Source organism: Grampus griseus, assembly GCF_964374135.1.
Source record: "Grampus griseus genome assembly, chromosome: 18".
Taxonomy (NCBI): Eukaryota; Metazoa; Chordata; class Mammalia; order Artiodactyla; family Delphinidae; genus Grampus; species Grampus griseus.
In genome coordinates this window covers 76,183,531-76,205,925 of record NC_139012.1, presented here as the reverse complement: position 1 = coordinate 76,205,925, position 22,395 = coordinate 76,183,531, and the positions used below count along the sequence as shown (strand labels likewise).

Genomic DNA, 22,395 nt, shown 5'->3' with positions numbered 1-22,395 from the left:
TGGAGCCAGGAAGGGCTGTGCACCTGGGTCCCCTCAAAGCTTCAGAGCTCTGAGCTCACCCAACATAAGAGGGCCTCAAGGTCGCAGGAGAGGCTCCACGCGTGGGCACACGCAGGCTGAGGCCAGTGGAGCGTGTCCACGTGACCGGCCTTCCCAGCAGGCCTCCTCAGTGACCAGGGCAGCTGCAGAAATTCAGCTGCTGGGGCCAGTTGGTTGTTACGTGACAGGGCTCTCACTCTGAAGACAGCACTCAAAGAGTCAGGTTTCCAGGGGGAACTAGTGCCAGGATCACGGTCCCGGCGGTACCTACAGGCCAGCAGCCGTGTCTCCCAGGGCTGGGGTGGTCCGGCCTGAGAGCACAATGCCAGCCCCTCAGAGAGGGTCACTCCTCAGTCACTGGCTCAGAAGGGACCCACAGGCTACGGACTAACTTGATCTAATTGCTGGAAAGCCACCCAAGTGGGGAGGTTTGCCTAATGCCAGTGGAAGAATCCTTAAGAGTCTGGATGAAGGGCTTCCCTGATGGCGCAGTGGTTGAGAGTCCGCCTGCCGATGCAAGGGACGCGGGTTCGTGCCCCGGTCTGGGAGGATCCCACGTGCCACGGAGCGGCTGGGCCCGTGAGCCATGGCCGCTGAGCCTGCGTGTCCGGAGCCTGTGCTCCACAGCAGGAGGGGCCGCAACAGTGAGAGGCCCGCGTACCGCAAAAAAAAAAAAAAAAAAAAAAAAAAAGAGTCTGGATGAAAATACTTAGTGTCAGTTGCTAAAGATTTAGGAACAGGTGGCACCTGGTTGGTACTTGTGTGCCGGGCCTTAACTTCCTTTCCAGATGTTTATACTCCAACCAAGCCGGCAGTGTAGAACCTGTAGTGTATATGGCTGGCCTCTGTCAAAGTGGGTTCCCCTTCACTGTCTCCAGTGAACCTGTTAATAAGTGGCCACCTCTGACATCAGCTGCTGAGGACACAGGGGTGTAGAGAACACATCTCTACCATCAGGAGGCTTTCAGTCTAAGGAAGAAGATGAGGAAACAGGGCAGCATCCTTGAGCATGAAGCAGAATCACAGGGCTTCCCTGGTGGTGCAGTGATTGAGATTCCGCCTGCCAGTGCAGGGGACACGGGTTCATGCCCCGGTCCGGGAGGATCCCATATGCCGCGGAGCGGCTGGGCCCGTGAGCCATGGCTGCTGAGCCTGCGCGTCCGGAGCCTGTGCTCCACAACGGGAGAGGCCACAACAGTGAGAGGCCCGCGTACCGCAAAAAAAAAAAAGAAAGAAAGAAAGCAGAATCACAAGACACAGTGGAAAGGGGGGTGCACTCTGGGGTCTGCGGACCCGGATCAGATGGTGGTTCTTACCTCTGGCTCCAGAGGAAGATCATGTGACCTCTTTGGACCAGACTTTCCACATCTATGAAGTAGAGGCTATGGCTATCGTTGTAGGGCCATCCGTGTGTATTAACTTACGGGACGGCGAGTGGCCAGTACGGCGCCTGGCAGACAGTAGTCGTGTGGAAAATGGCAGCAATAGAACTGTCACCATTATAGAGGGATGCAGGGGAGGGAGTGTGCCATTCTGCCCGGAGAACCCACGAACTGGGTCTTGGAGGGGGAAAGAGGAGTTCTCACAGTCAGAACAGCGGCAGAGGCGGGCACTGCCGGCTGAACCAAGAACGAGATGGGCAAAGGCCAAGGAAGAACGAAACAGAACCTTGAGGATTTGAAGAGACGTAGACAGTTGAATGTGGCCAGAGAGCGTGGGGCAGGGGATGGAAAGCCAAGGGCAGGGTCTTGAATGAAAAGCCGCAAATGGCCTCAGATACCCTTGTAGACAGTGCGATTTTGCCAACTTTTGCAAGGTACTGAAGAAGTCCAGTGCCGGGTACCGTACTAGGCTCTTTACATATGGTGCTCAGTGCCCAACAAGCAGCCCGCAAGGATAAGATGGCCCCAGTTTACAGATGCGTGCACGTGGCTTCAGGGAGCTTGTCACTTCAGCATTCAGCTTGCCGTGTTGACTTTGGGGAATCAGGCAGGCTGCCCAGCTGAAGGACATGTTGTCTCTCTCAATAGTTCGTGTTCAATTGTGCTGCCTTATTTTCTCTTTCATATTTACTCGTTCCCCCTTGGATGCATTTGGAACCAAACGGTACCATAACTAAATAAAACGCGCCGTCTCCACTGATGATGAGGCTTAGAGGTGTCGGGTCACCTTCCCCAGCTGGACCGCCTACCGGATGAAGTGGGGCTGTGCTTCCCTGTCAGAGGTGTTGCACTGATGCAGAGACTCATGTTTACTTTGCGTCATATTCTCTCCAGATAAATCAAACATCCTGTTAAAAACAGCACGATAGGTATTAGGCTTGAGCCCCAAATCAGGCAATATGGGACGTTTGGTTGAGATTGAAGCTGTGGATTTCATGAAGTTCTGCGTGTCACCCAGAGAGGAGTAAGCCCCAAGCCAACCTCAGATAGAGCATCTTCAGTTAAAACGTGGAGAAGGACAGGCGCGCATCGACCCTAGGAATTGGAGTGTGTAACGCACCCAAGGACCCCGAGCTCCGTAATCCTCACGGCTGCTGTCCACTGACCCCTCGAAATGCTGGCCTCAGATAGAGCATCTTCAGTTAAAACGTGGAGAAGGACAGGCGCGCATCGACCCTAGGAATCGGGGTGTGTAACGCACCCAAGGACCCCGAGCTCCGTAACCCTCACGGCTGCTGTCCACTGACCCCTCGAAATGCTGGCCTCAGATAGAGCATCTTCAGTTAAAACGTGGAGAAGGACAGGCGCGCATCGACCCTAGGAATCGGGGTGTGTAACGCACCCAAGGACCCCGAGCTCCGTAATCCTCACGGCTGCTGTCCACTGACCCCTCGAAGTGCTCGCCTCAGATAGAGCATCTTCAGTTAAAACGTGGAGAAGGACAGGCGCGCATCGACCCTAGGAATCGGGGTGTGTAACGCACCCAAGGACCCCGAGCTCCGTAACCCTCACGGCTGCTGTCCACTGACCCCTCGAAGTGCTCGCCACACATTTATTTTGAACAAGTTCTGAACAGGTGTTTCCGCTGCGCCGCCAAGGGCTTAGCCGAGAGCCTCGCCGCGTCCGGTGTGCTCAGCTGGGATCACAGGGCTGTTGCCGAGTGAGCCTGTCGGCTCAGCTGTGCGATGCTGACGGCCAGGACTTGCCAATTCCCCCGCTGGTCAGCGCTGGACACAGAACAGATGTTGGGGATTACAGGGGAGGATTCGGGGAGGCCGTGGGCCCGGTGTCTGCGGAAGTAATTCATTGTGGGGACGTGGACAGGCCCTGCTGGACCTGCAGTGAGAAGTTCTAGGAAAAAGCCTCTGTGGGCCTGCGGATCCGGACTCCAAACAAATGTTCTCCTGGTGTCCTTGAATTGAAAGAAAACTCGTAAATCATCATCTTCAAGTCCATATGAAGCGAGAAGGGAAGAAACCCTAGTCCCACAGATGTTCATTTAAACTCTAATCTGTGAATTAATTAGCGGGACCGTGACATGGAAGCATCAGAGTCGCTTCCTCTGATTGATTCCATGTGAGTCACTGGGAAACAGTTGGCAGAGCCCTGGAAGGTTGGCCGTCCCTCCCTCACCCAGCTTCCAGGAACGTTCCTCTAAGGCTGGCCTTGATTTACCCCAATGTAACACAGAGCCGTTCCTCCCTGCCCGTTTCTTGCCATCCTGAAGTTCCTTTGTCCCCCTGCTCCACCAGCGGTATTTTTATTATTGTCTAAACCCTCAGCCCGCTTCCCAAGACACTGTGAGTTAGAGGTCCAAAGCGCACAGTGCTGTAGGTGACAGTTTTAGTATCTGCCAGTAGACCACCTGTGAACCTCAGCGCTTCCTGAGCGCTGCTCTGTGGAAAGCTAACCAGAAGGCAGTTACCTGGAGTGCTCCCAGGTGACGCCGTGGGTTTAATGAACCTCAGTTCGAGCTTTCTCATACAATTCAATTGCATTGGTCAGTACATTTCCATGTGTTATTGGTTTAAAACAATAAAGTTATTTAAACAGCCACAAAGAAAAGGATGCTCTGATTAGAATCATCTCAACCAGTGAGGGTCATCGAAGAAAAATTTAGAAATAAGGCAAAGTGTTTAAATAGGGATTCTAAGGAACAGAGCTCAGGAAACATGTTTTTTTTCAGATTTTTCTCTTCCATTGGTTTCATTGCCAACTTGTTTATAGCCTGTTAAGGATTTCAGTAGAAGGAATTACAGGCAAAGGTGTACGTTCAGCTATTCCCGCCTTAGAGTTGGTCTGAATTTTTTGTTTTTGCTTTCTCGGGGGCTACATATAAATGTTTGTGCTAGGGAGAAAGCAGGTTGTTAATATGGAGAACAAAGGAATGACGATGGCTTACTAATAAATGTTTTTAAAGAAACAGAGATAAAAGAAACACAAAATTATATATCATTGGCATTAAATGCCATGGTGAGTAAATAAGTAAAACTATGAGGAAAAACAAAGTGGATCCTTGAAATAATAATTGTATTATTCAAAATCTCAAATGCATTAGTAGACTTCGTTCATGCCGTCAGCTAGGAATTTCCTTTTTTAACAGAGACTCAAAGTAACCTCATTGGCTTTGTTTTTGAAATAATGGGAAAGAAGGCTAATTACCGTATTCGTTTCTCCTCTGAGAACATCTTCATTTCTCCAAAATTAATAGAAATATAAGAAGACAGTTCTAAAAAAGCACAAGAAATCCCTCAGAGCCTTCAACAATATTGAGGGGAACAAAGACATAAGAAAAGAAGGTCTAAAATGCCATATGATATCACTTATATGTGGAATCTAAAATACAACACAAATGAACTTATCTATGAAACAGAAACAGACTCACAGACACAGAGAACAGACTTATGGTTGCTGAGGGGGAGGGGAGGGAAGGAGTGGGAGGTTGGGATTAGCAGATGCAAACTATTATCTATAGAATGGATAAACAACAAGGTCCTACTGTAGAGCACAGGGAACTGTATTCAATATCCTGTGATAAACCATGATAGAAAAGACTATGAAAAAGAATATATATATATATATGTATAACTGAAAAATAAAGTAAAATCTTTGTGCTGAACTCTTAAAAAAAAAAAGGTCTAGATGATTTTATGAAGAGCAAATGGTATCAGATGTTATTTACATGATAACCCAATTCTAACATGGGAGGATGCTGAAATGTAGTAGGCTCTCTATAGAAGAATCAGTCAAAAGCGTTCATGTGCCATTGTATCTAAGAATTTTTAAACTTGGGAAGCTGTATGGAAAAGAGGAATTGAAATATATGGGAAAGGGAAATGTAGCTGATGTGTTTCTATTAGAGCGTGATGAAAAAAAATTGGATCTGTTTTATGTAAATTTTCAACAGTGACCTGGTAAAGAAAGTCAAAAGTACATTAATTAAATTTACAGAGTCAAAAAAGGTGAGGACCCAGGAGGTTCGATGTAAAAAATACAGATGGACTGAGGGAGATGAGAGGAAATGGACAGACTTTTAAAACAGGATATTCAGCTTGGAAATATGCATGCAAGTACGATGGGGAATCCTAGCCGAAGACAGATAGCTGGTTTAAAGGAAAAGTTAATAAAATGTTGAGTCTGAAAAACTATACAGACCAAAGCCAGGAAATTACACAGGTACGGATCCCGCAGTAAATGTAAATTAGCCCCATCGCACACAGGTAGTATTTCATATTCCGGGTTGTGATGTTAACTTTCACGCCTAAACGTGCGTGCACATGTGTCTTTCGTCTGAATTACGGTTGTAATTACAGGAACAAAGGTGCAACCAGGATGCGCAGTGGGTCCCCTGCTCCTTTCCCGAGTCACCCAGGAGCCTGGGAGCCCAAGGAAAGAGCGAGAAGGAGAGAAAATTTTGTTCCAAGTCAGTTGTTCACCGGAAGAGCTGGGATCATGGTTCCTTAACGATTGTGAAGCGGCCTTGTGTGTCCCGGGGTCGTGGAAGGCCGTCCACAGCACCTCTGAGTTAACATTGGTGCTTGAATTTCCAAAGCCACACGTTCCATGTCATCCCCTCTCTGCAGTCCCCCCGGGACCACTCTCTACCCTCCCCTCCTGACTTCTTACCTTTCAAGGCTCTTTCTCCTCCTGTCCCACCCGCACTGCCGTCTCAGGTCCTGGACAAGCCCCATCCGGCCCTCCTCCCTCCCCCATTTCCTCATGGTATGGCTGCACGCCTGTCCTCAGCACCCTCCCTCTCGTCATCCCTAAAATCTCCTCACCTTCAGAACACAGCTGCATCCTGGACTCCCTCCCCCTGAGATTTCACCAAGTCCCGGCTCCTTTTCCTTCTCCCCACCTCCTAGTATAGGAATCACCCGGACGCTGATCTCAAGCCTTTCCTCACCCGGTATTCCCTTTCTTTGTGATCTCATTTACCTCCACAGGTTCACCCGTCACTGTGTACAAATGACCCCCGAATAAATAGGGCTAGCCCACCTGTCTTGTGAGAAGGTGTGGGCCCCGGGGTCAGACGGCTGGGTTTGTTACCAAGTCCAAGCTTGTACTGCTCTCCGCACACAGGCCAATAAGTCAAGAGACAGGGTGTTGGAACAAGGAATAGTGACTTTCTCCAGAAAGCCAGCAGGCCAAGAAGATGCTGGACTCACGTCCCAAAGAACCATCTTCCCTGAGTCAGAATGCAGGCTTCTTTTGTACTAAAAGGGGAGGGAGTAAAGTCCTGGTTCGGCCTCCGGAGGGGATGTGTTAATTTCTTCCTTCCTGAGGTCATTCGCACGTGGGCCTGGTCAGGATGTTTCCTGGGAGCTAAACAAAGGTGTTTTGGCTTAATCCTCATTACCTGGGGGTGGGGGGGCAGGGGACCCAGAGACGGGCCATTATGTGTAATTTAAGCTTCTAGGCAACATCCCTTTGGTAATGAACTTGTAACAGAATACAAAGGTTCTTCCCCATTTCAGGTTCAAACCCTAGACCCTTCTTGCCTGACTGACCTCATCTGTAAGCTGGGAGTGACCATATAGCACCCACCTCACAGGGTTGCGGGGAGGAGGGAGCCAGCTCATTGGGGAAAAGGGCTGAGCACACGGCAGGCACAGGTATCTGTGGCCCTTTCCTTGTTGTCATGGCCGAGCTCATCCGTCGCCCCAGGGTGGTCATTGTGAGCTGCAGGCTCTCTCCACAACCAGAACTTTCTGAAAGTTGGCCTCGTTCAGCCTCAGAACCTGTGCTTCCACCTTCCCCTTCCTTGCTGGCTCCTGCTTCTGCACTGGGCTCCGTGCCCCCTGCCCATTGCCCTCTGACCAATCAAGGCTCACCTTTGTCCCCCTGGCTATTTTAGAGACCCCCCTTTTGGTGGAATTTTTCAACATGGCGACAGACTTCACACGTAGAGACAAAGGATGTGGAATTATATCCCCAGCCTAGTCCAATGTTGACATGCTCCTTGCCTCATATCTTTTCGAAAAGAAAAAAAAAAAATGTTAGCCAAGCTGCTGAGTGGCCTTAGTAGCCCTCCCCGTCTCATCCTCCTTGAGCTAGAAGTACTCTCGTTACTTTCATGTTACTATTTTCACGCATGTATTATGTAGGTATAAACCTGTAGAAAATATAAACAGTAGGCAGTGTTGATTTTTGCAGGGTTTTGAAACTTTATGTAGGTCGTATCATATACACCCTCCCCCTCGACACTGGAGTGCTTTGGGTTTTTTCGGAACTGGGTTTTGAAGTTTATCTAGAGTGATGTAAGTGTAGCTGGCTCACTTTAATGCTGTTTTTGGTTCTATAAATATGCCAAAATGTATTTCTTCTCCTATTGATAAACATTTAGGTTTTTGACTTCTGGTGGAGGTCAGTCACCAGAAATGCTGCAGCGACCGTTCCTGCACATGTCTGCTTGTGGACACGTATGAGTCTCCCCAGAGCATACGTGTAACCAGGATTGGAATGTGCCTTGGAAATCTCTCAATCTGTGGCTTTTCTTTAAACATTGTTTCTGGTGTCCCTTAGAGCAAAAGTTTTCCCTTCTAATGCGAACTCCTCTCTTTTCCTGCAATGTTTCTACTGTTTTGTATCAAATTTTCTAAAAGCTAATGGGGGTCAGAAAGATACTCTCCCACCTTTTCTTCTCCGGGTGTTAAGGTTTTGCTTTTCACCTGTCCTGTCAATGCCGGCCAGGATGCTTTGAAGACTAAGATGTTGGTTTTGCTTCATAGGTACCAACCTTAATAAGACTTGTCCTACCGAGGAATAGTGAGGACCTCAAGACCCACTCAGACCCACAGGCTGTCCCGATTCTGAGCCGTCGGTTAACGGACGTGTGCTGTGTTGTCTGTTCACTGGGCCCCAAGACGTGGGAGTCTGTGCTTCACTGAATAATGAGGCACACCTGCTCGCTGAGTCAGCACATGGCATCGTGCTCTGGAACAAGGACATTACCATGAAAGAGCCCAGTTTTTAAATTCATCATTTAAAAATGTTACATTTTAAGCAGAATAGAAGAAGACAAGGGTCAGAAGTGTTGCAGCAGAGTTAATTTATGTTTGGAAAAGTCAGCGTAGGACTCCTGGGATAAAAATGGAAGCTGGATTATATACATCTAAAGCCTTGTAATTTATTAAAATAGAAGTTATTGAAACACTGGCAAATATAGTAAAAAGAAAAAAAATGCTAGTGAATTATGAGTAGACATTAAAGCCACTGTCTGTTAAGAACATGGATCTCAGACCACAGGACAGGCCCTGGCTCTAGACTCAGAGAGACCTGGGTTCACATCCTGACTCAGCCCCTTACCAGGTGACCTTGAATTGGCCACGTAACCCCTGAGCCTTCATTGCCTCATCTGTAAAATGGGAACAGTTAGTGTCTCTCTTGCAGGGGTTTTTGTGGGGCTTAGAAATCATGTACGCGGGAACGCCCAGGAAGAGAGGTTTAATAGAAGAGAGGAGAAGCAGAAACCAAGACCCACCTCTTACTTGTGCCTGAGGCCAGCGGTGTCGCTTAATTCAAGTAGGAAATGCTAGGGGAGGGGTTGGAAGAGGGGAGGGTTGGTTTTCGGCTACTAATACACAGGTCTATTATTTGGGAAACCCTCGTGGGGACTTTGGAGCTGTTGCAGGGTGTGCTAGTGGATTCTTATGTGCATCCTGCAACGTATCCCTGGAGACGAAGAAAAGGTACCTTAACAACACGCCGTACGTTCTGTTAGCGGGTGGAGATGAAGCCTTGAAGGGCTGTGCAGTCTCCATCTGTAGGTCTCTCCAAGGGACCGTGAGGCTGGCACGTAACGAGGGCTCCAAACCACTGGAGGAGGGAATGCAGATGGACTGTTGCTGTGAAGTTTCTAGTTTCGTGAAAGAATCGATCCATTTTAAAAGTAGAAGCATACACCTTAATTGCTCAGTTTGGTCCTTGGGATGGGTCGTTGGCCATCCTCATTTGATTATCATAAATTCTTTATGAAGTCAAGTCTTTTCTCCCCAAGAACATTTTTTTTCTGTTTAAAAAAAAAAAATGCAATCTGAACTTTGGTTAGAGGAGCCTTAAAAAGTAACGGCAAGAGTGAGAGAGAGAGAGAAATGCAGAAGGAATCCCTGGGGGGCCGCGGGCTGCTGCTCAATTTCAGTTGCAGTTGTCAGAGTTAAAGAAAACAGTGGAGAAAATGTCTCATCGAGGGGTCCCCGGACTGCTCTGCTCCGGAAAGGCAGCTGAGGGATGGAGCGCAGCCAGCTGGCTGGGGCTCAGATGCCGGGTGCCATGCGCCAGCCCCCGAGCGCACTCACTGCCTCGGAGTCATTTTACAGGCGGAGCTGTTTCCAGAGCATCACAGGGCCCTGTACAGATGTTTGGGGGTTGGGGGAGCCAGGTAGACTTCAAGGAAGGAAGAAGCGTGTGTTTATTTTGGAAGGTTTGGTCCAGGGCTCCTGGGTGTTTGGGGAGATGGATTGTCTGTGAGCACAGCTAACAGGTTGCTGGGTACCACAGCCCCGCGAGGGAGGTGCTTCTGCTGTCCTGATCTTAACGGCGCGGGGCGGGGGAGACTGAGGAACGCAGAGGGCAGTTACCCCGTGCAAGTGTCACAGTCTAAAGCTGAGAGGCACAGTTCCGTCCCAGGTCCGTCTGAACCCAAAGTCCTCGCTCTGCTCTACCTGCTCAGATGCTGAAAATCCCCCAGAGCAGCAAGAGTTAGTAGCCCGAGGGCTTCCCTGGGGGCACAGTAGTTAAGAGTCCGCCTGCCGATGCAGGGGACACGGGTTCGCGCCCCGGCCCGGGAAGATCCCACATGCCGCGGAGCGGCTGGGCCCGTGAGCCATGGCCGCCGAGCCTGCGCGTCCGGAGCCTGTGCTCCGCAACGGGAGAGGCCACAGCAGTGAGAGGCCCGTGTACCGCAAAACAAAAAACAAAAAAAAAGAGTTAGTAGCCCGAGGCCGCTGCCTGGGGGGCAGGAACTCTGCTCCCCAGCACGTGCTCACTGTGACTTAGGGGGAGGAGGAGAAGCACAGCGGCCCTGTCCCCACGGAGGATCCTTCTTGTCCATGCTGTATCCGTTCTGAAAGTAGACTGAGAAGCACCCCAAGAGATCCAGTGGGTGCATTTGGCACCTAAGTGGTTAACAGTCATTGTAGCTAGAGGTGCATTAACTGAGGATGCCCTTCTTCCAGTGGGGCTGTTAGCACATCAAAAGGGTACTTTTAAAACATCACCCAGTAGTACAGGTGAGAGGGGAGGGGGGAGTAATTAAGTGTCATGTGTCACCTAGCCCAGCTCGGTAAATACTTTCTTATTATTATTCTGAGAGAACAAGAGCAATCTGACTACATTTCGATACCAAAAGCTGTGGCCTTAGCAAAGATCTCAGTACCTCAAAGCTCAGTCAATCTGTGAAAATCGGGATAGTAGAAACCTCTCTGGAGACACACCTTTAAAATGAGTTATGTCCATTATGTGTTTTAAAACAGCCCCAAGTTTTAAAAACCAGTGACAAAACAACAATGCTTCCAAATTTCCATGGAACCTTTGTCAACTGGGGAAACGGCTCCCTATTTTCAGCGGGGCAGTTCAAAGGTCACTTTCCTATTTTCCGTCAGCAATGAGAATTCTTATGGAGTTTCATAAACTATTTTAAATAGTACACATTGTTGGAACATGTTATTTTTATTTTTTTCTCGAAAAAATATTTTCCAGCTTTATTGAGATAGAAGTGACATAATATTGTATGTTTAAGGTGTACAACATGTTGATTTGATCCACTTATATCTTGGAAAATGATTGTCATCATAGCATTAGCTAACACCTCCATCCCATCACAGTAACTATCATTTCTATAAAATCGTATTCTTAAATGACTGTATTCTTTGCAAAATACACCAGACGATGATCTAGGATGTAGCCCACAAGTGTATCTTAAACAAGGCCGCCTCCTGTCGCTGGGTCAGCCAAGGATGGATTAGAGGGGGAAGGTGGGACTTGCAGAAAGAAAGGACCTGGATAATCCAACTCCTTCCTGTGGTTCGCTTGGGCCACTGGCGTGGGGCGGGGAGGGCGATGAGTTAAATTTTTTGTATGTGTAAGTAATATGTTTTCTGTATGAGAAATGGGAACTAGAGCTAGCCAAAGAGATATGAAAAGAAAACTGCAACGCACTCCCTCGATAGACCATTTTGTGCCTTTTTCCTGACATGCAAGCACACAGGGGGCACACGGGTTGGTGGTCTGCACAGTCTCAGTGGATCAAGGTCTGGACCACTGAACTGCATTTGAGGCCCCGGAATGTGTGTGGTTTTTTTTTAAGGTGAGGAAATTCCAAAACAGAACTTACGAAAACTATTATATGTATTGATGTATAGTGACATATATACAGTGCTTAACACTTAAAGATGCAGCGTAACTTTTGGGTGGGCAGCATCAGGAGATCACACCTCAGGTTTAATTCTGAGACTTGGGCCAATCCTGCGTCCTTTCCCACCCCTACCCTTGTTGCCGGGGGAGGTCCCCTTCAGATGCTCAGAACCCATCCGTTTTATTAGCAATATCGCATCACACCTCTCTATGTCAACATTATAATTCTGCATCCCTTTAATTGCTACACAGAAGTCCATTGGGTGCAGGAACTACAGTATAGTTAGTAAGCCCTCTTCTGGGACACTTATTTCTTACTTCCTTTGACGGTACGGCACTGCGTGAATACTCTTGTACTTGCTTCTTTACTCAAGTTCTTACTTGTGTCCGTAGGATGCATTCTGAGATGGGTAATTGATGGGGCAAGACGTACTCACGTATTTTTAAGGTGTTAAATTGCTCTTCCAGAAAGCTGGCAATCTTGTTTTTAGAAAAGGGAAGCAAGGGCTCCAGGGCCAGGGTTGGTGTTCAACTTTACCCCAGATCTCACTGCTTCTCCGTTTTGTTGTCATAAAGTTCCGACACCACAGACAGGGCTACACGCTGGGGTTCAGCGGCAAGACTGACGTGGTTAGATGTGGGCTGGAGCAGAACACATCGATTGCGGTAGAATCCAGTGGTGAGCACTTAGAAAAGAGAAACCAGTGAATGTGAAGGCTTCTGTCACACTTAACTTCGGTCCCTGTCCGAGTAGTTGGCCACTGCTACCAGCTCCACCCTCTGGCCTCGCTCACTCAAAACAAAGTTTAAGGACTCTGCCTTCCCAGCCCCGATTCTGTTCAGAGCAAAATCAACTCTCCCCCTCCCCCTTCCTCCCTCCCCTCCCCCTCCCTCCCCTCCCCCTCCCTCCCCTCCCCCCTTGCCTCCTTCCCTCCCCCTGCCTTGGCCCTGAGCCCTCTTTTCAGGTCCTCACCTAACTGACAGCTGCCCCTGTAACTCTTCCTTAAGACCGTCTCCCACTTCCTCCCAAATTCTCTGTGACCCTGCACCCTGGGAACTGGGAGTCTCATCATCGGAGGCTGTGTCTCCCCCTGTCATCGCCTTCCCTCTGTCCCTGTAGCTGTTGAAATCCTGCTTCTCTTCCCATCACATCCCACACTCTGTCACTAAGAAGTCTCCCCAGGCTTCTAGCCTTCCTCTCACCCCCAGAGCATATGAGCATGACACATCCATTCCACGTGTGATGTAGGAGACACCACCCCATTTTAAGTTCCTTGAAGACAAGGACCGTAACCTGTTCACCTTCCTCCTCTGGGTGCTGAGAACCGCTCTGCCCTGCACCCAGGTGTGGTTACATCAGTGAAGGAGAGCAGTGAAGCACCAGGAACTGATGGATACGTGGGTGGTTGCAAGGCGCCTATGGAGTGAAGTTTATTTCTGTGGAGTCTGGCGGCTCCAGCATTTCTCCAGAGGAGGGGTTTAGGACAGCATATTCTGACCAGAGTGGGGTTCGAAGCGCTTTAGAAAAGGCGACAACACTCGTCAAAATATCAGGATGGAGACAAGAGCTGATGAACATCGCGGCAAGGCGCTCACCCTGCCGGTCCCCTTCCCGTTTTTCCTGGGTGTATATTTCAGCTTTCACTAGTTTAATACGTTCTATTGCTTTTGTGTGTTGGGGCGTGTTTCACTGATTAAATTATCTCTCTCTCTTTCTTTTTTTGAAAGAGCATTAATGCACATGTCACTTCTGTCTCTTGCAGGCAGCCATGGTCCTGAGCTCTGCGCACTTCTGGCTGGGATTATTTCTGGTTCCTACCGCGTGTCTGATGGAAGATGTGGTGTGGAAAGCGTAAGTGAAAGATGAAGTGGTACCCCAGGTCTTGTCCGATGTCCTCCAGTTAGTCCTCAGTGGGCCCCAGCGTAGGCTATTAGACGCTGTGGGACTTCGGAAGAAACACGTCTCCTGCCACCTGCCAGAAACGGATATAAAGGATTTGGGGTTGTGTCTTTTTTTTTTTTTTTTCTTTTAACCTGTGCTTCACCTTAATATGAGAATATAGTCAAAAAGGAGTCAGGCTGTGTGAAGGTCAGGAGAGATGTTGCTTGTACACGATTATAGGGGAGAATTTCTAAGTTTAGAAATTCCATCAGGTTTAAGGAACATAACTCAAAATTCATTTCTCCTTCTATCTAAAAATCAGTGCTCTGTGATCACAGATAGAACCTGGCTTTAAACCCCATGCTTTAAGGGAAATTGTATGTTTATGGAAGTCATTTCAAATCACCAAATACTGGAATCAAGTGTTCTTCATTTCTCCAAATAATTCCCAGTAGGAATCCTTCAAATATCATTCTTCTGAAGTGTCCATTTACAAGTCTATGAGAAGATTAATCACAAGGATGAAATTATAACATAGGTTCGATAGAAAATAATTCATGCTCGATTTTCGTTTATACGTTTCAAAATATATCATCTCCTAAGTATCTTATGTACAATGTAAAAAAAAAAAAAAGCTACTGAGTTCCAAGATAATGTAAATTGTATTTCATCTGCGAGGAAAAGATGGAATACTCCAAAATGAAGTCATATCGATTTTTATTTGGGGTAGGCCTGATGATACCTCCTACAGTTGCCAACTTCCCTGAAAATTGCAACTCCTGGACTGGCTTTACTTTGGGCAAAGCATAATTGTTTGGGGCCCCTGAGGTAGAGAGTTGAGACTTCATTCCAAACCTTCCAGGAAAAGACATCAGATTTCATTTCTCTCTCTCCCTTCCTCCCATACTCAGTGAGAATTGTTCTTGCCTGACAGTTAAGGATGTTTTTGGAAAAAATCTTCATCTTGGCATTATCTTGACAACCGATGATACCTAATGCGGAGAGGGAAGGGGACAGAGAGAATTTTATAGCACATGTTTTAGGTGTTTTTTTTTTTCTTCTCTTCACTAAGTTTGACAACTGTTAGTGAACATTAAATAACTCTAATTTCTTAAATGCCTTGATTTACCACTGCTTCCATGGTATCTGCTAAAACTGTGTTCTTGAAGTAGCAGGATCAGAATCCTTGGAAATGAAGTTATAATGCCCAGGAAAGATGTTTTCTTAATCTAATAAATGAACTGGAAGAAAATGTTAGTTCTAGGATTTGCTCTCGTCACATAGCCCAGTTGCGGCACAGTATAGTTACCTTTGCCAAATTTCTTCAATTTTGCAAGATCATCAAGTTAGTTTCAGGTAAATAGAACGTGGTGTTGGTTACGTCAGATCACTTTTCAGTGTACAGGGGTTGAGCACAGTGATTTGATTAGAAATCAATCTCATTTAATTCAACTGTTAAATTAATGTCATGAAAAACAGTTTTGGTTGAGATCGAGATAATTGCCAAGGGAGATGCCGGCAGAAGTATCTTTCTGCCATTTCAGAGAGTGTGTCTCTGCCTCTTCATCTGCTTTCTGGATCTTTTCCAATACATTCCAAGTAGCAGTTCCCAGTCGCCATGAAGCAAATTATCTATTCCCTCCAACAGGAGTTGTTTTTGGTTTTTCCTGGCACTGTAAAATTAGTGCTGTTTACATTTTAGCAAGGATACATCAAATGACACCGCTTCCAGCTCTGCCATCTGGAAAGAGTAAAAGTCATTTCCTTTCCAAGGAGCTCGCCAGCCAGGTAGGAGCAGGGTATATGGTCTCATCGCACCTGCAGTGTCTGCCCAAAGTATATGCCCAATTTATAACATACAGTTAACGTCTACACTATACTTAGCCCTCTCCTCAAAAACAGGAATTGGGCCCGTTTCTTTGGACATGTTCCCTCTGATCACGGGGCCCATGTTTTACTTCCTGTCATACTCCCAGCCTGAAATATTTCTTGTTGAGTCAAGGAAAATCAGAGGCTTCTCCCAAGAAGGAAAGCGTACTATGAGTTGCTTACCTCTGATGAGACCACGATACTCGACTGTCATTTCTCCTTCTTCAGCTTTATAAAATGTGTCCCGTTTTTCCTTCTGGCACACTGCACACAAATATTCATCCTGGTTTTCCAGAAAATCGCCCATTATTTGGTGCAAATTTTGGAATGTTTCTTGACACGCGATGTGCTAGGCCGCACCTTGGACTTGAGAGAAGAGTTTGAGTTACGTGGTGGGGAGTCGGGGAGTAGCTGGACAACGTGGCTGTGGTGAGTCAGCTTGGGGCAGCATCCGGAACCTTCTGTAGATTTGCGATGGTTCTTTCATCTTACCTTGGACCGATCTTTTTTTTTTTTTTTAAATATTTATTTATTCAGTTGCTCCGGGTCTTAGATGCGGCACGCGGGATCTTCATTGCCACGTGCAGGCTCTTTAGTTGCAGTATGCGGGGTCTGGTTCCCCGACCAGGGATCAGAACCCGGGTCCCCTGCGTTTGGAGCGCAGAGTCTTAACCACTGGACCGCCAGGGAAAGTCCACCTTGAACCAGTCTTAAGGCTTTTTGGTTTTGTTTTGAATTTTGGTGGCTAACTCTATTTGGAAAGAGCTTTTAAATTCCAGCCCAAGGCAGGCCTGCCCTTTCACATATATTTCTGTATGCTCTGGTTTGCTCTGTCTTCCTGCATTTTCCCTTTTCTTTGTCCAGTCTCTCTCCCATTTCAGGACCTGCATTGTTAACAGTAAAGAAAAAAAAAACAGCATGAGGTAACTCGGTCATTTTTTCCATGAAGTCTATCGAGTTTCTGATGAAGATCCATTATTAGTCTATCTTAAGTCAGATTTGGACACCGTATAATACCTCCTCTGTTATCCTGTTAACCAGAATTTTCATGAGGGACCAAACTAACACATCTTTTATTAAAATAACTGATTGATTGTATGTGATACCTGGCTAATGAATATTGTTATTACACGCATGAAATTTAAATTGCCCAGAACTATTTTAATATCCTTTAGCTTACGTGCTTCCAAAATGTTGACCTATGACAGCATTTTTAGGTAAGCTGCCATGTACTTACGCTCATTGAGGAGAAATTCATTTATGTTGCTTTATAAAAATAATACAAAGCTCAAGGCCACGGAACTTAGGAACCCATCTCCTCTTGTCTAGCTGTATCTCTGGTACCTTACCAGTCAGCACACGATGCATTCAGCAAGTCCAGAATGACTTCATTTCCTTATTATAATCCCAGATAGGCAGTTCAATGGAAATAAAAGGTAATAAGAAATTCCTGTGTACAAGGGGGGCCTTGATTTTTTTTTTAATACTTTCTAACTGGACTGATTTCTTTGAAGCACATTGCATTTATATTTTCATCCCCACTTAGAATTTACCATTTCCTTCTGACTTGCTTTCCTTCCGTAAGAAAAGAAAGAAAGAGTCCAGGAAAAAAGTTTCAGAAACAAGGAGATGAAGAGTGCAAGATTCTAAGCCGACTTATTTATTTCAAAAATCCCCAATAACCTGGAGATACTCCTGTTCTATCTGAAGGCTCGCTGTGGGTCACCACACTCCCTTACAGGGGCTAAGTGCCCCTACCTGAGCCTTCCGTGATCACCTGGCCTCCTGACGTGGGGTTGGGTGAGCAGTCCTGGACCCCTGGGAACCAGCTGTCCACAGGTAATGGGAGAGATCCAGTTTCCATGCCAGTGGCTAACGCTTAGAGCCTGGCCTTTGAAACCTATAAGTATTAGATTTTAGTCCATTCATACGCAGACTTTGACAGGGGAGGTCTTAGAATCATTTCTTTAAGTAAGGCCTTATTGGGTAAAGGTTCTTGAGAAAATGGTTTTATTCCATTTTATTTTTTTTTAATTAATTTATTATTTATTTTTGGCTGCGTTGGGTCTTCGTTGCTGCGTGTGGCTTTCTCTAGTTGCGGCGAGCGGGGAGCTGCTCTAAGTTGCGGTGCGCGGGCTTCTCACTGCGGTGGCCTCTCTTGTTGTGGAGCACGGGCTGTAGGCGCATGGGCTTCCGTAGTTGTGGTGCACGGGCTCAGTTGCTCCGCGGCATGTGGGATCTTCCCGGACCAGGGCTCGAACCCGTGTCCCCTGCACTGGCAGGCGGATTCTTAACCTCTGCGCCACCGGGGAAGCCCGAGAAAATGGTTTTAAATTGCTAGCGTCACCTGTATGTACAGCAGTGCTTCACGCAGAAGGACTAACTGTGTTCTCACACTGGTTAAGCTCCCAGGCTGGCTCACGGGAACTAGCCTAGTGGAAATATTGACACTATAAAATTGGGTGGTATCCATCTTGGATATGGGTGCATTTTCATCCACTGGGAACGTGAACAACGCCCAGGAGCATCAAGATACTGAAATTATTTCCCTCTCAGGCAGTTTTGTGAATGAGTGGAAACCGGCAGCCCCAGCACAGTGGGTCAGGCTCTCTTTGCTCTTGGCCCAGGCTGGACGTTTCCAGTGTGCTCTGCGCCCTGTGGTCCAGGCTTCCTGTTCCAAGCCTACTTCTTTGTGTCACCCTTCCCCTTAGCCCCCAGCCCAGAGGAGAACACTGGGGGCTGGTCTAGGGGTTAGTGAACCCTGCTTGCTCTGTGGGCAGGAGGGTGCAGAGCAAGGGAGGATGATGGAGTGAGGACAGTCCTGAAACAGTAAGCGAGAAAGCTCATTCTCTAGGACGAACCCGACATGCTCCACGGGACCCACGTATCTGGCGTGAACCCGTGGAGTGGGGCTGGCTGTTTACGCAGCTGGCTTTTATCCACACAGCCCCAGAAACCCGTGAGTTCAAAGGTAAAGTTTGGGCCCAGCGTATTCATTCATATTGAACGGTATCAACTGTCACATTCTTTTTGACTGTCTCCTTTCCAGCAAAAAGTTAAACGTTTTCTCATTTCTTGTTTCAATGAAAATGCCGCCATCTCCGCTTTGAACTGCAGTATTTTACACCCCAGAGTCTCAGGACATTGCTTGGTGTGGTTAAGGAATTATGTGTGAAAACCTGTGTGGTTCATTTCTCTTGTTTCCTCCGGGGAAATTAATGACGGACCCGTATACAGAGTCTCAGCCCCGATTCTCCCTCGGAGATGAACTTGGGGTGTCAGCAGATGACCGGGCGCTGTCTTCACAGACTTCCTTTCCTTGAAGGTGGAGGGCAGACGGCAGTACGTGTTTCCGTGGAACAGCTCACGTCTCCAGAGTGTTCCATCTCACTGTCCCACGTCCTTGAAGATGCGCTCAGTTTTGTTCTGATTCTGTCTCTGAGTCCGGCTACTCGGTGGGCTCCTCACATGCATTTGTACGGAAACTAACAAGCTTTTCAGAAGAAGGAACGCTGCCCTGGGCTGCTCCGTTAGGGCCCTCTTGCTTTTTATAGCTTTTCTTTTCCCATTTCTAACCTGTGTCTCCTTAAATGCCCTTTCTTCCCCTGTATAGTTTCCAACCAGCTGCTCTCTGTTTGATCTCAATTTTAGGAAGACCTTTGCAATCGGACACTTATTGGAACATTGTTAAGGTATTTCTTAGTTTAATCAGGAAAGGGGGCAGGTAGCTCTTCCTGCAGGTCAGGAAGCGGGGCCCGTCTGCAGTTTACACGGCTGGAAAGGCCCGACCGTTTTGTTACCCCATCCCTTGTTTCACACCGCCAAGGCCTGCAGACATGGGCCCTGATGGTAAGTCTCTGCAAGGGAAGAAAGGAGATCTGTGTCCAGATATTTGTGTTGACCCAAATTTCAGGTCAAGGGTTTGGCACGATGACCGTGAACTCTGGCATCATAATTCCCAGTCCTGCTGCAACAGTGGCTCTTTTCACCCTAAAAGGAGAGAGAAGACTGTTCCCCCGCCCCTGCCCGCCCCCCCCCAGGCTCCTGATCTCACCGTCAGGGCACAGCCCGAGGGACCCACATGCATCCACTAGGGTGAGGATTAAAGCATCTTCTGGGTTTTTTGGTCCTGCAGTGAAAAGCTTTAGAGTTTGACCCACGACTCTCCGGGTACCCTGGGCTTCTGTCTGGACGCAGGGGGCCTCAGCCAGCTCTGCAGTGACAGGCGATGCTCTTTAGGGGGGCAGCTTCTGACCCTCACGGCCCGAGTCTGTTCTGCAAGGACTTGGGGTGCTTCCCAGGTTGCGGAGGCGGAGGCCTTGCCATGCACGGGGACAGTGAATGTTCCATGGTGTCCCCAGGCCTGGGCCCGGGTCAGCGGGCGTGAGATGTGGCCCATGAAGGGAGCAACTCATCTTCAAGGCTGTGTAAAGTTCACGTGTCATGTCCTTCTTGTCTCTTCCTTGTGACACAGGGCCAAGCACACTTGCAAGAAAACACTTCTGGAGGAGGTGCAGGAGCTGGAAAGGAAGTCCAGAGTGATGGGAAGAGCGATGCTCCGGGACAGTAACGGAAAGAGGTGGGCAGCTCCGGGCCGACGCCCCGAGGATCCCCTCTCCTTTTTCCCGCCTTTCGTTCCCGGGTTTCCTTCCCGCTTCTTGGTGTGCAGCGTGAGATGGGCTGCGTGAGGTGTAGATCTCGCCCTCTCAGGGGCAACGTGAAATCTGACTTTTGGGTCCCTGGGTCTGCCCCTGGGTGAGATGGGGGTTTATGTGGGGTCTGGACATGGGAAAACAACCCACACATGGAAAATAGAAAGAGTAGCGCTGTGATCTCAGGGGAAGTTCTGTGTTGGCAGCATTAGCAGAGTGTTTAAAAACCAGGCCCAATTCTGACACTAAAGTGTATCTGCCCTGAAGGTTTGCTGGCTGAAGAATGCGTGTTACTCGTGTAGGTTTGGTTACAGTTCATTTCGGGTATACCCGGGGTTTGTTTTGTTTTTAATGAATTTTTTTTTTTGCTGCTGGTGCTGAGAAAGCATCACGTGACCTACTGGCTGGTCCAGGGACGCAAGGGCTCCCGACCCCCCTTCTTTCTCATAGAGCCTCAGCTTCCTCCCCCCACACCTAACTGCTGGGCACGTGAGTAGGTTTTGTTTAATCGCATATGTTAAAATGTTATCAGATTGCATTCGGTTAAAATTTACCGAAGAAAATTGACCTGGGCCCAAGGAGAATTTGCAGGGTAGTAAGGAGACTCTTGCTGCCTTAGGGACATGAATGTCTGGGAAATTATGAGCACAACTCTCCTCTCCGTGCTTAGAAGGAACCCTGTAGCCAACTGCTCAAGAAACAAAAGTCTAGAGGTTGAATACTTCTGTTGTATTTATGTTCTGTTTTGTTTCTGTTCTGTTGTACATCTTTCAAAGCAGTGAAAACAAAGCCTTTTGTTTGTTCTATTTTGCTTTTAGGAAAGACAATCCAAACATTTTGAGAAGTATTTGGAATATTATCTCAAATGACTAGATATTTTAGGAAAGGGGTTGAAGAGTATGGAGTTGAAGTTGGGGCTTCTGTGTGTGCTTATGACTTAATTTTACTGAGTCCATTAGTATACACTGTATGGCAGCTGTGCTTGTTGTTGTGAGTAGTTATCTATCAACGGGACAGGGTCACCGCCTGAAGCTTGAAGTCAGGACTGGGGCGGGCGGGGCCGGGCTTTAAGGGGGTCTGTGTGTAACGGTTACACGGGCCACACAGGCTAAGGGTGAGCAGGGCTCTTCTCCCCATTAGACATCGGGAAGCCTTTCTCGATGACAGGATGGGCTTTGAGGACGGGCAGATGGTAACGGACAGAAAGGATGAGGGCGTGTTTGCGGCAGACGCCTGGGCAAAGGCTTGAGTCGGACGTGTGGAGGGAAGGACCGCGTGCGTCCACAGAGCTCAGAGCCCGCGTTTGAATTCTGGTCCTGATGACCCACACGGCCTTGGGTGAGAGATTTCCTATAATGAGACTGTCCTCATCTGTTCTAGAAGAAGGTGAATGGCCGGCTGGTGGGGGGCATGTTGTGTTAGGGTTTTAATGGAACAAGGCGTGTGACGGCACGTTGACCCGTGAAGACCAGCACAACGTCGGGGGCCGGGCTTCAGTCTGGAAGAAGGGTCGTGACACTGAAGGGTGTCGTGGGCTGTCAGCCTTGAGAGAGCTTGCGGTTGATTTAAAAAAATGTAATTTTTAAAAAATATTTATTTTTTTATTGAGGTGTCGTTGATTTACAATGTGTGTTAGTTTCAGGTGTACAGCAGAGTGATTCAGTTATACCTACGTGTGTATATATATATACACACACGTTCTTTTGCAGATTCAAAAAGAATGTAATTTCTAAATGCCCTTATCCTGTTCAAAATTCACTTCTACATGTTCAGATGGATCAGAAGACAGCTAGAGTTTAAACATGGTCTCCTGCCTTCTACCTTCTGGGATCTCTTCTGTGGGCGCTCTGTACACCTGCGACGGTGGTAGTCGATGGGAGTGTCTGTGAGCGGCTGGGTGCAGGAGGTCCTCGAGGGGTCACGGCCTCCTTTCTCTCTGTCCCAGGATCTGACCTCACTTCTGTGCTCCTAGGAAGATAGTTCAGGGGCCCCAGGCCTCCCACCATCCTCAGTGCCACCTCCCCGCACGCACGTCTGCCTTCTCCCTCCTAACGTCCCCCAGATCTCCTGGGTGGTCCATGTGCAGCCTGGGGAGGCAGCTGCTCTCTTTGGGAGAAGACTCTGCCCTCACAATTGTTCCTTCATCACCTGCTTGGAT

General features: G+C 48.0%; 1 protein-coding gene across 1 annotated transcript in view; it reads left to right on the top strand.

Moving 5' to 3' along the window:
- ATP8A2 (ATPase phospholipid transporting 8A2) overlaps positions 1–22,395 on the top strand; it is a 125,990-nt gene that overhangs the window by 58,930 nt on the left and 44,665 nt on the right. Inside the window, exons 2-3 of the mRNA XM_082676007.1 lie at positions 13,598–13,686; positions 20,060–20,164. Coding sequence (XP_082532133.1) covers positions 13,598–13,686; positions 20,060–20,164 — 194 coding nt within the window. The remainder of the gene's footprint in view (positions 1–13,597; positions 13,687–20,059; positions 20,165–22,395) is intronic.